Source organism: Peromyscus leucopus, chromosome 5 (genome assembly GCF_004664715.2).
Source record: "Peromyscus leucopus breed LL Stock chromosome 5, UCI_PerLeu_2.1, whole genome shotgun sequence".
Taxonomy (NCBI): domain Eukaryota; kingdom Metazoa; phylum Chordata; class Mammalia; order Rodentia; family Cricetidae; genus Peromyscus; species Peromyscus leucopus.
The window spans coordinates 119,947,205-119,959,878 of NC_051067.1; the positions used below are offsets into that span (position 1 = coordinate 119,947,205).

The 12,674-nt window shown below is 50.9% G+C and overlaps 1 protein-coding gene across 2 annotated transcripts in view; it reads left to right on the top strand.

Moving 5' to 3' along the window:
• The window catches only part of LOC114697456 (c-Maf inducing protein), a 199,007-nt gene that overhangs the window by 146,662 nt on the left and 39,671 nt on the right, over window positions 1-12,674 (top strand). For both annotated transcript variants that reach the window (XM_028875715.2, XM_028875716.2), the window contains 2 exons: window positions 4,236-4,397; window positions 9,549-9,590. In XM_028875715.2, coding sequence (XP_028731548.1) covers window positions 4,236-4,397; window positions 9,549-9,590 — 204 coding nt within the window. The remainder of the gene's footprint in view (window positions 1-4,235; window positions 4,398-9,548; window positions 9,591-12,674) is intronic.

A 12,674-nucleotide genomic window follows, 5' to 3' on the forward strand; every position in this document is an offset into this window, starting at 1 on the left:
GGCTAAGGACCTGGAACCCTGGATGGTCTGCTCCACCCACTCTCTCCTGCAGCATCATTGCCCTTCTACCCACTGCTCCTGCCCATTCCCTCTCATACTTCTCACCCACTGATCACCTGTGTCCAGCTTTATTCCTGACCCTTACCCTGCCACCAAGCCTCCTTGACACCTCTTCAGTGTCTCTTGGCTGACCCATCCTGCCCCTCCCCTTGACACCGCTGCTCTCAAGGGCTGGGGTGGAAAAAGTGAGGCCTTTAGAGACTCTGCAGTCCGTTTTGACTCGTGCCAGTTTGAGTCTCTGTGGCTGCTTGGCTTTAGGCTGGTTGCTTCTCCCTCCTGGCTGTGACGGTCTTGTGAATTGGGATTCCAACGGTCCTACAGCAGATGCTATGGCCGCTCTGTCCTGCTCACGGCATCATCTGCTTTTGCAGCCTGCTCACCTTGGATGCCATGACTGTGCCTGAATAGTCGTGGCCCTGAGACCATCTTGGCTCAGGCTCCAGAAAGACATCAGTATTAGACTTAAGGGAACATGTGGATCTGTGGCCTCTGCTCCCTGAATTGCAGGCAGATCTGCCTGTGTTTGAAAGCCCCTAGCAGGATTGAATTTCCGCTACCCACGTAGATGACATTGCCAGGTGCCCATATCATCAGGGTAGAAAGTGCCCACTTATTCCTTTTTTTTTTTTTAATGTTTTTATGTACAGAGACAAGCATGATCTGTTTCACTGGGTAAGTGACCTGGAACAATCCATTCAAGGTCACTTAAGTCCATCTTGGCCAAGCCCATGCCCTTCTAGATGGGACTGGTAGTTAGAGCAGATGCGGCAGTAGTGAGAACTCTGGCAGAACTTCTGTGGGTGGCACCAGTAGAGCTGCTGGCGACCCGTCTTGCCTTCAGATGGACAGTGAGGAGAAAGGCCTCCCCATCTCTTGCTCACCCTCTGCACCAACGTCTCCTCTCACTGCTTTGCCAATCATAAGCTATTTGACTGAGAATCTGTTTTCAGGATGCTCTAACCTGGGCCGGGCGTCCAGGTCCTAGGGCCTTAGAACTGAACCAGACAGTGCTCATCAGAACCTAGCTAGCAGTGTGCCTACTCCTGTCCTGTGCTAACTGAATGTTAGCCCTTGGCACCGTGTCTGAACGCTATCTCTGAAGGCAGTGTCCCTCAGCTAAAGGAAGGCCTGTCAGTACCACGGCCAGGTCACTGGAGGTAAGGGTTGGTCTCTGAAGCTGGTCTGCCTCTAGTTCCCTTCCTCTGTCTCTATGGCAGTGGTCCTCAACCTTTTAATACAGTTCCTTATGTCATGGTGACAGCCTCCCTCAACTGTAAAATTATTTTCGTTGTTACTTTGTAACTATAAATTTGCCACTATTGTAAATGGTAATGTCAATATCTGATATGTGGGCCCTGTGCTGAGAACCCCTGCTCTATGGTGTCTGTTCTGAAAGCTGTCCATGGCTGCCCACCTCATAGGCTGGTTATATGTTGCAGAGTTCCTGTTTGAAATAGGGTCTCTTTGTAGCCCATGATGGCCTCAAATGCGCGCGCGTGTGTGTTACGTGAGAGAGACTGGGGGGGGGGGGAAGGAGGGAGGGAGGAGAGAGAGAGGGAGGGAGAGAGAGAGAGAGAGGCTGGAGCTCACTGACTCAGCCAGGATTGGCTGGCCAGCAAGCCCCAAGGATCCTCCTATCTCCCCTCCAGCGCTGGGATTATAGGCACATGCCACCGTTCATGCTTGCCCAGTAAGCATTTTACCGGATGATCCAGCTCATGGCAGACCCGTGGTCTCTAGCTCCCAAATGAGTGCTTGGATTACACACATGTGGCACCACAGCCAGCCATGTTGTGCAGAGTTTATATGAGGGTTGGCCATGACCATGCTTGCCACATATATTAATGACGGCTATTTCTGGGTTGTAGGATACCCCCCCACCCCGGCCTTGTGCTTTTCAATATGGTTTCAATTTTTTTTTTTTAATGAGTGAACATCATCTTTACAGAAATAATTAAGTAATTCTTCTTTCAAACATAATAGCTTGCAGAAGGATTTATGGGAACTTCCACTCGGCACAAGTGGCATGACCTGGGGATGGATTGTCTTGGTGATCCTCATTGTGTGACGACACTTTAAAAAAAATAATTTATCGGTCTTTGACAAGGACATGGTTTTCTAGTACACACTGAAACCCGAGAGTCCAGAGCTCAGGGGACGATCAGTCAACAGCCTCGAGGAAAACACCAGTGACAGGTACAGAGGAGCCTGTGTAGACCTGGGTGTATACATCTTGTCATTAAAATAATGAAGTCGGGGACACACTCATGGCCACCCTCTTCACCAACATAAAACATCTGTCGCTGGGGTGCTCGGCCCCAGCAGAACTTGCCACGCTTCCTCCGTCCTCAGAGCGTGGAAGTCCGTGGACGTTCCCGATTCCCTTCCACCCCCGGCACTGTGCACGGTGCTGCTTTCACCTCTGTAGCCCGGTGTCAGCCTCCAAGGAGCGCCGTGGAGAACCGGGGACTCCAGCACAGAGCCGTGAGGTCAAGGAGGTGGGAGGAGAGAGGGGGCTGGGACAAGTTGAGAGACGGAAGAACTAGAGTGAAGAAAGAAGGAATGGTGGGGGGTGGGCATTTAAAAATGCCACGGGGAGCTGGGTGTGGTGGCACACACCTGTAGTGCCAGAGGCAGGAAGATGAGCAGTTGGAGGTTAACCTGGACCGCCTAGCAAGTTCCAGGCCATCCTGGGTTGCTTGATACGGTTCCTCAACAAAACAGAAAACACCCCGTAGATACAGTTTCTGCGTAGATACATGTTAGGCGGCAGGAGGGGTCAACCAGCAAGTGGGTAGCACCAGGAAAGTGCAGAGTGTGCGAAAAAGGATGGAGTGTGCCGTTTGTGTCCCTGTGGGCTGTAAGTGTGTGAAAGAGACAAATTATGTATCAGAGTTTCATTCATATCGGATGTTCTGTCTGGGGAGTGTGTGTGTGTGTGTGTGTGTGTGTGTGTGTGTGTGTGTGTGTGTGTAACTTCATAAAGGAAATGAACTATATGGGACTAAGATGGATGTGGGACTTACTGAGGTGGGGAGGCATTTCTCCAGTACCTCCCATCTCCTAATGTATGGATGTGGGACCTAGGGCCCTTCAGGTGAAATCATCTCTAAAAAGAACCATTCTCACCCTGGTTCCATCCCCATCCTGTGGGATTGGGGATGTACACACACACACACACACACACACACACACACACACCCATCTCCCAATACTTTCTTTTCAGCCCAGGTCCTCAAATCATTTTGTAATTCTTCATTCAGAAGTGGCACAGTAAGGCCCCTCCCCTTCTCTTTTTCCCCATTCAGTCTTTGGCTCAGAGGTTGTGGCATGCCCCCCCATCTGGCTGCTGGCACAGGGTGTGGTGACTCTAAGACTAGGCTCCCCCCACACCCCCACCCCCAACCCCCGAGGAGCAAGGAGTTTAGCACTAAGTGATGAAGCTCGTCCTGCTGAGAGTCCCAGCAAGCAGGGCGGCGCAGGAGCAGGCAGGCAGCCACAGAGACAGAGATGGGAGGGGAGCCCTTGGCTTGGACCTCCGCCCTTCAAGGCCTCTGTTTCCATGATGTCAGAGAGGCGGAACTAACGGTGCCTCAAATCCAGGAGGCTGCAGCCCCTGCCCTGCATTCGGGTTTGGAGGCTGCGCCGACGACTGAGGTGAGCGTGCCTCTGTCTTCCTCGCCTGGCTTCCTTGGGCCGTCCTGGACTCAGTCCCTACCTGGCTGGAGCTGAGTTCTGGCCTTCATCCTGACCATCCTGTTCTTTGCCAAGAGACCTCATCGGGTCTGCACAGGCACAAACGCTGCTCATAGGAATCCTCCTGTGGGCCGGGAACATTCCCACTCTGACTCTGCCTGGCGACTTGGGGACTGAGTTTGGCGGAAGACGCGATCTAAAAGAGCAGTCTCCCAATTCCTTTTTATGTGTCATCGGGAACAGGGTGGGAAATTGCTGTTCCGGCGGCGTTCGGAGCCTGCCTGTCTGCAGACGCACCCTTGACCTTGGATGGAGCCTGTTTCTTTCTTCATGCATCCATTTCCTTTTGGGGAAGAGCTCAGTCCATGTTGACAACTTCCCAGGGCCTTTTCAACCCCCTCGACCAGGGAGATTTCTTTGATCACCTTGAGTCTTTTGGCTAAATCGGTGATGTACTCCCCTCTTCTCTCTCCACCCAGAAAAAGATTTACAAATACAAGAAAGTCCTGAGTAACCCGAGCCGCTGGGAGGTTGTCTTGAAGGAGATACGGACACTGGTGGACATGGCCCTCACGTCCCCACTCCAGGATGATTCCATCAACCAGGCGCCACTGGAAATCGTCTCAAAACTGCTCTCGGAGGTAAGATGCACCCTCGGCTTGACGTGGCCCCCTTCCCCCTTTAAGTTCTCTATCTTCACCCCATCTTGTTGCCAGCTGCATCTGAGTGAGCAGGAGAGAGATCTACCCATGGTGTGCCATTCCCTGTGGTTACTAAAGAAACCAGTGTTTCCCATCAAGCTTTGAGGACATTGAGAGTGAGGCTCGCTGGCTCCAGTTGCCTCCGGCCTGTCTGGAGGTCTAGGGGTGACTGTTGCCTCTGCTAAGTCCTAGGTCAGACCCAAGATTTGGATGGTGGCTCTGCCAGCAGTCACTGCAGCTACCATGGTCAAGTGCCAGCTTTGTGGTCCTCTAACGCCCTAGATCAGTGGTGCTGAACCTTCCGAATTCTGTGACACTGTAATACAATTCTTCCTGTTGTGGTGACCCCAACTACAAAATTATTTTCATTGCTACTTCATAACTGTAATTTTTCTGCCGTTATGAATCGTTGTGTAAATATCTGATATGCAGGATATCTGATATGTGACCCCCTCTCCCCCAAAGGAATCGAGACCCAGGTTGAGAAGGGCTGCCATAGCGGTTACCCCACACTCAGTTCTCGTCAGTATCCAGGCTGGAAACACAGCCCAGGCAGACCCTGTGGAAGGGTTGTTGATCCCCCAAAGGGGTCACCACCTACAGGTTGAGAGCCCTAGATAAAACCTCCCATCCTCAAAAGAAAAAGGAAAAAAAAAAAAAAAAAAAACCTCCCATCCTGCTCTGTCCAGCGAGGCAGGATCTCATTCTGGTTTTGTCCGGCCCTTGCCAGCTTTCTGTCCCGTTCACCCCCAGCTGTCCACAGATAGGCGTTGTTGGCCTCACTCAAACATTTTTGAAGACCAGACCGTGTGCATGATGCAGGTGGCAGCAGGAAATTGTCATACATATATGAAATTGTGAAACAAAACAAGGCAAAAAAAAGTAGTGAAAAAGAATCGGATTTCAGCACAATGGCCATTTCCAGGTTCTCTTTAAAGACGGAAAATCTGGCTACATCGGGCAGCTAGTGCTACTCAGCATCCTGTTCCGGGCTGGCTAGCGCCGTCCACTTTGCCAGGCAGCCCTGTGCTAGAGCCTGTGCCAGGGGCCAGGCGCGGTTATGGATAGTGGAATAACACCAAGCCACTGCCCTCCCAGCCCATGTTCCATCAGGGGCTGCAGCAGTCATGGAGAGGCATCATCCGTTCGCCCCAAGCGAGTTGAGGGAGTATTCCCAAACTCCACGGCAACCCACTGGGATCTGTGCACTGCCCTCGGTGCTGTTTCCTGCACTCTGCAAATAGCCACACCGCTCTCGCTTATGTGCCCTGCCTGGCCCCTGGGGATGCGAGGGTTGCTGGCTCCCTGTTTAAAATAGTCAGCCGTCTGAGTGATGTCTTCATCCCTCTCTCTGGAGAGTGCCATCCCCTTGTGTCGCAGTTCACTCCCGTGCATGCTCCCTTCAAACTCCTGAATACGCCATCCCCCTTTCTCCACTGTCCTAGGCTGGCCACCACCGGGTAGCCCAGGAACTCGGGTCCTCTCTGATGCCGAATATTGGGGGTCCCCCCCTAGAGGAGCTGGGTGAGGTAGAAAGTGGTGGCAGATAGACAAGCGGGGTGGATACGCAGCTGGGAGCGAGCTTCGTTCTGTCGAGGGCCGTGTGCTGGTGGGAATCACAGTCGAGGTTCCAAATCTCAGGGCTTCCTGCCCAGTGTCCAGCCCTGAGTTCAGGCTTCGAATCCAGAGTGAGGGAAAGATGCTCACCTTTCAGAAGCCAGGCTGATAGATGTCCAGTTGTTTAGTAGTGATTTTAAAGTTGATCTGATAAAAACAGCTTCAGGAAGGGCTTATTTTGGTGTGCAGATCGAAGAAGGTGTGGTCCGCCGTGGTAGGGAAGGCATGGGAGCAAGAGCCTGAGGCAGCTGGACACACTGCATCCCCTGTCAGGAAGCAGAGAGAGATGAACGCTGGTGCTCAGCTCACTTTCTCCTTTTTATTCAGCCCTGGACCCCAGCCCAGAGGTAGTGCTGCCCGTTTAGGGTGGGTCTTCCTATCTCAATTAACCCAAATTAGAAACTCTCACAGGCATGTCCAGATTTTTGTTTCCATGGTGATTCTAAATCTTAGCAAGTTGATGTTGATCACCAAGGACGCAGCTGACTAGGGACCACCCCCAGGTCCACCCAGTGACCAGGCTCACGTCGCATGTAGGAGCTGAGATCACCTGTAATCTCCTTGGGAGGTGGAAGCTGAAGATCCGGAGTTCACTTCCATCCTTGCTGACAATAGTGAGTTCCAGGCCAGTCTGGGCTACGTGAGACCCTATCTCAGAAACAAACAAACAAACAAACAAACAAACAAAACCAGACAAATGATTTCTGGAGAGATGGCTCAGTGGTTAAGATCACTTACTGCTCTTGCAGAGGACCCAGGTTCAGTTCCCAGCCACTACATGAAAGCTTACAGCCCTGCACATACATGCAGGCAAAACACTGGTACACCTAAAATAAATTTATTTATCTTTTTAAAAAACCCCAAACCTACAAAAACTATGTAGGGAGAAGTCTCCTTGTCAGTGAACAGGCTGTGCACACCTGAGTCTCCTCAGAGAACTGTATAGGTTTCCACACAGCCCAGCATCGGGAACTGCCCCAGGGTTGAATGCTATAGCGCTGTGCAGAAATAAAAGCTTTGAGCTCAGGGCAGACAGAGTTTCGGGTCCCTGTTCCAACACTGTTTCCTTGTGCATCAGGTCGGTGGCTGTGCTGGGATAAGCCCCAAGTAACTCATTAGTCAGTGGGTCATCAAAAAAAAACAAAAAAAACAAAAAAAAAACCCAGCACCTGTCATCATAAAGCAGGGGCTGGCAAGATGGCCAGGAGGAATAAAGGCCTTTGGTGCCAAGCCTGATGACTCACGTTAGATCTCGAGTCTACCTGGCAGAAAGAGAAAACCAACTCCCGTGAGTTCTCCTCTGACCCCCACCGTACTTGGTGCCGTGACATGCGTGCATACCCACGTACGAAATGAGTAAATGTAATAGAGAAGGTTTTCAAAGTGAAAATGAAGCACAATCCGTGGACCAAGCATAAAGCTCGTCGCCTCCGTAAGGGAAGAGCGGAGCTGGCTTTCGTCTGCTGTGACTCAGAGTGACTAGTGTTTTTTAACAGTTCACTAGAAACAGGCTTCACAGAAGGATAAAGGGATTACAGTCAGAGAAACACCCTTCTGCTTGTCCTGGACACTCAAGATGGCAGGAGGCCCCGCTCGGTGCTTAGAGGCTGGCCCTTGTCTCAGCTTCCTGTACCCCAGATTGCTGGGGCAAAGGCAGATATCCGGCTTGGTAGCTTTCCTTTGGCTTCAGCTGGTGCAGGCCTGCTCGATACCCCTGCTCCCATCAGACTGTTGTGATGATAGGGGCAAGGGCCCCGTCTCATGCCAACTCTCAGCTCCAAATGTGGCTGTTAAGAAATGCAAGTGGGGAGCTGGAGAGGTGGCTGAGGTTAAGAGCACTGGCTGCTCTTCCAGAGGTCCTGAGTTCGATTCTCAGCAACCACATGGTAGCTCACAACTGTCTGTAATCCAAGATCTGGAATACATGCAAGCAAAACATCAATGCCCATAAAATAAAAAATATTTAAAAAGCTGGGTGGTGGTAGCGCACGCCTGTAATCCCAACACTTGGGAGGCAGAGGCAATCGAATCTCTGTGAGTTTGAGGCCAGCCTGGTCTACAAAGTGAGTTCCAGGAAAGGCACAAAGCTACACAGAGAAACCTTGTCTGGAAAAACAAAAACAAAAACAAAAAATAAAAATAAAAAAGAAAGAAAAAAGCAAGTGGGGGGCTGGAGAGATGGCTCAGAGGTTAAGAGCACTGGCTGTTCTTCCAGAGGTCCTGAGTTTGATTCCCAGCAATCACATGGTGGCTCACAGCCATCTGTAATGAGATCTGGTGCCCTCTTCTGGCCTGCAGGCATACATGCAGACAGAACACTAACACTGTATATGTAATAAGTAAATAAATCTTAAAAAAAAGAAAGGAAGGAAGGAAGAAATGCAAGTGGACACTGGTGACAGTCCATGTCTTCCAGAAGAGACCCAGTTGACAGGTGTAAACAAGAATAGCAGGTGCTTTGAATTTTCCATGGTTCCTACCCTTTCCTCCGTACTCACAGGAAGGCTACATACAGTCAGTTTAACAGACGCCAGATCCAGGAGGGAAAAAAGACCAAAAAACAAAGCAAGTTTATTAACCTAATTTTGTTGTAGACACCCATTGTCAAATGTGTGTTTAGCTGGGACATCTCGGGGGCACTCATGGTGCATCAGTGTTCCTTGGGGGGCTACTTTGAGAACAACCGGAATAACATATTGATCTAAAATAAAAGGTTTACCCAGCACAGAGTGGAGACTCACAAAAGGTCCATTTTCTTCCTTGTGTGTCATGAACCCACCCTCTGGTTCTAAGCAGTGTTAGAACTAAGTCTGAATCCTCAGATGGCAGCCCCATGAGGTGCAGGTATCAAGACCCCCATTTGCCAGAGTGGTAACTGAGTCAACAAGACATGAGTCACCCCAGGCCACAGAGCTGTGAGATGTGGGCAGGAAGCTCCGTGTTCCCTTTGCCTGCTGCTCTCGCTTCCATTCTGTGGCTGTGATATAGCATCCTGACCAGAAGTAACTTAGGAAATGAAAGGGTTTAATATCAGCTTACAGGTTGCAGTCAATCACTGAGGGAAGTCAGGGCAGGAGCTCAGGAACTTGAAGCGGAAACCACAGAGGAACTCTGCATGCTGGCTCACTCAGGCTTATGCTCAGCTAGCTTTTTGACACAGCCCAGGACTGTCTGTATAGGGCATGGTGCCGCTCACAATGGGCTGTGCCCTTCTACATCCATCAACAGTCAAATTGAGACGGTCCCTACAGACATGCCCACAGGTCAATCCGGGCTGTGTTAAATTGACAATTTAAGTTAACGAAGATGTACCCACTTTCCTGCCCTGTCCCAGAGTTGACCTGATGTGTTGAATGAAGAAGTGGCTGGGAGAGGGGATTGGGGAACACTGAAAACGCTTTGCTGTGCTGTGGATCCTTGGGACCACGTGCCCGGTTTTGTTGACTGTGCTTTCCTTCTTTCTCTGTCCTTTAGAACACAAACCTGACCACTCAGGAGCACGAGAACATCATTGTGGTAAGTTGCCTTGACGACCTCACTCCCATTCCCTCATCCCTCTAACGGCCCCCAGCCCGGTGCCCAGTCGTGAGATTCTTCCTAAAGCACCAGGCTGCACCACAGCCCTGGCCATTGACAGGTCACTTTGCTGCCCACTCCCCATCCTGCCTCAGTATGCAACACAGAGCACCGCTGACTGGACATGGGCACGATGGTCAGTCTTTGGGGTTCACTGCGAGCAGCTCTCTGTCCCCCTCTCATTCCCAAGTCTCCAGGGAGGTGTGACTTTCACTTACAGCCATCACCCTGTGACTGGCCAGGTAAACCCTCTCTTGCCTCGGTTATGTCCCCTAATTAATCAGTGACTAAAACCCCTCTAGTACACACAGTAAGGTAATCTTTCTCAGAATTCAGCAGCGCTCTAAGCACCTTTGGGTAAAATATTTTCCTGGGCCATTTTAAGCTCTGAGCCGTTGTAATGAAAAGGAAAGAACTGGGATGGCATGTGTGTCCTGCTCTGTTACCCAAGTCCGCAAATGGCAGGAGCGACCCGGCCGTCACAAATTCATCTGTCGTAGGAAGACAAATGGATGGGATCACTGCAAAATAGAGGTCTGTAGTGTGGGGAGTGGAGTGACAGAATCCTGAGAGAGCACCGGGAAGTCTCCCAGGGCAGTGACATCTGAGCTGGGCTTTGAAGCATCAATAGGAGTTTGCCAGATGAGTAAAGGCATCCTGGGAAGAGCAAACAGCTGTATGGTGCAGAGGTTAAAGCAATATGGCGTCCCGTGGACGCTTCAGCATTGCTAGAGCGTAAAGTGTAAGGGAGCAGGAAGCTGGGAAACAGAGCTAGCATTGGAGGTGAAGCAGGCCACTGGTCTGGAGAGAACAGGGAGAGCCTGTGAGGAGAGGCCGCAGCTTTGGGAGTAACATGCTAGGCCTGGTATCCCTCGGGCTTATCCAGCTGAGCCAAGCCCTGTGTGCACATCAGGAGGTGAGCTGCTGGCCTTTCCCAGCTCCGTGGGATCAGGAGCATGTGGGATCAGGAGCACGTCTTCCCCCGCTCTGGCACCTGGTGCATACTTTCTCCTGGTGGCCTGTCAGTGAGTCAGCTTGTGTAGCAGACCTTCACAAACCCCAGCTCTGCCCCACCAGAGGCTGGCCCTGCCATTGAGGACTTGCTTTGTGGAATTCCAGGCCCCCAGCAGATCAGTCATGATTAAAAGTGTGCCTCAGCCGGGGCCAGGGGTGGGTATGGGTGGTGGAAGGTCCTAGGGGAGAGCCAGCTGGTCCTGTTTGCCAGTCAGGCCGCTTCCAGGTCGTCTTGAAGTGTGGGAGAGTGTCACCTCAGAGAAAGGCAGTTGGAGAAAGGACCAGTGTGCACAAAGACAGCGGTGAGACCAGCTGGGTCCGTGCCAGCCTGAGTGAGTGCTGCAGGGGAGATTGTGTCCCGGGTCCTTCTAGACATCATGGCCTGGAGGGAGGATGAGACTCTGGCACACATAGAAGCCTGAGGGAGAAGTTTATTCTGAGGAACCTGGCCAAAATGGCCACATTAAGGTCTGTGTCGTCATCACCCGCCCCCACCCCCACCCCCCAGTCTATAGGAGTGCCACACCCCACCCCACCCCAGCAGAGGCACAAGGGCTCACACACACATCCTGCACTGGCCCGCTTTCCATGCTGGTGAAGAAAGCAGACTTAATGCTAACGTAGGTTCAAGCTCAGAGAATCTAGACCTGGCTGTGACAATTACTTGAAGAACAAAAAAAAAAATGTTTTTTTTAATTATTACTTTATGTGAGTGGGTGTTTTGCCTGCGTGTGTGTCTGTGTACCATGTGCCAGCAGTGCTAATGGAAGTCAGAAGAGCCCATTGGATCCCCTGAGTTACTATGTTGTTGCTGGGAACTGAACCTGGTCCTCGGCAAGAGCAGCCATCTCTTTAGCCTGGGTGAAAAAATTTTAGTGTTACTAAAAACAGTGGTCCTTGGGCTAGACCTTAGCGGTTATCAACCTGTGGGTCTTGACCCTTTGGGGGGTTGGAACAACTCTTTCACAGGATTTGCTTATCAGATATCCTGCATAACAGATATTTACATTATGTTTATAACATATGCGGCACTCCTGTAGACTAGTTATGAAGTAGCGACGGACTAATGAATGGTTGGAGATCCCTAGTACGTGAGGCACTGTGTTAAAGGGTCACAGCATCAGGAAGCCCCTGGGCTAGAACAATGGCTCAGCGGTTAAAAGCACTCGTTACTCTTTCAGAGGACCCAGTTTCAAGTCCCAGTTCCCATGGTGGCTCACAACCATCTGTAACTCTAGGCACTCATGCGGTACCCATTCATACGCCCCTGGGGCACTTAGCTAGCATGTGCGAGGTCCTGGGTTCAATTCCCAGCACCACCAAAAAACAGAAAGGGGGAAGAAACGTTCAAGATAGTAAAAAATAGTCACCCTGAGGACCTGTGGGTGATTTGAGGACCTCTCTGAGGATGTCAGACTCTGCACGTGTCTAAGTCTCTGGTGGAAGACAGGATGGCATTGACACATAACCTCTGCGCATCCTCCTGTGTCACCTCATCTCTAGATTTTAGACCATCTGGTACAATGTGAACAGGTGCCAGCTGCCCCATGGTAGTGCCCTGGGGACAGTGGCAGAAGTCTCTACTTTCTGTCCAGATACAGTTTTTTTTTTCTCCTCCAAATATTTTGAACCATGGTTGTTGAATGCAGACATGAGGGGGCCCACGGATAGAAGGCTGACTTAGCTTTGATATTGCTAGTATTTCGCCGTGCTGTTGTTGTTGTTGTTGTTAAGTAGGTTTTGAGCCAAGCCTAGTAGCACAGGTGTATTTTCCTAAGCTACTTAGAAGACTGAGGCAGAAGGATCACAAGTTCAAAGCCTGCCTGGGCTACATAATGAGTTCAAGACAGTCTGGCCAATTTAATGAGACTTTTCTGGAAATAAAAAAATAAATAAAAAGGGGGCTGCGACATTGGCTCAGTGGTAGAGCCCCAGCCTAGAGTGCCCCAGTGAGGGACTGGGGACGTGGCTCAGTGGTAAAGCACTTACCTTCCACTAGAGTGGGTGAAG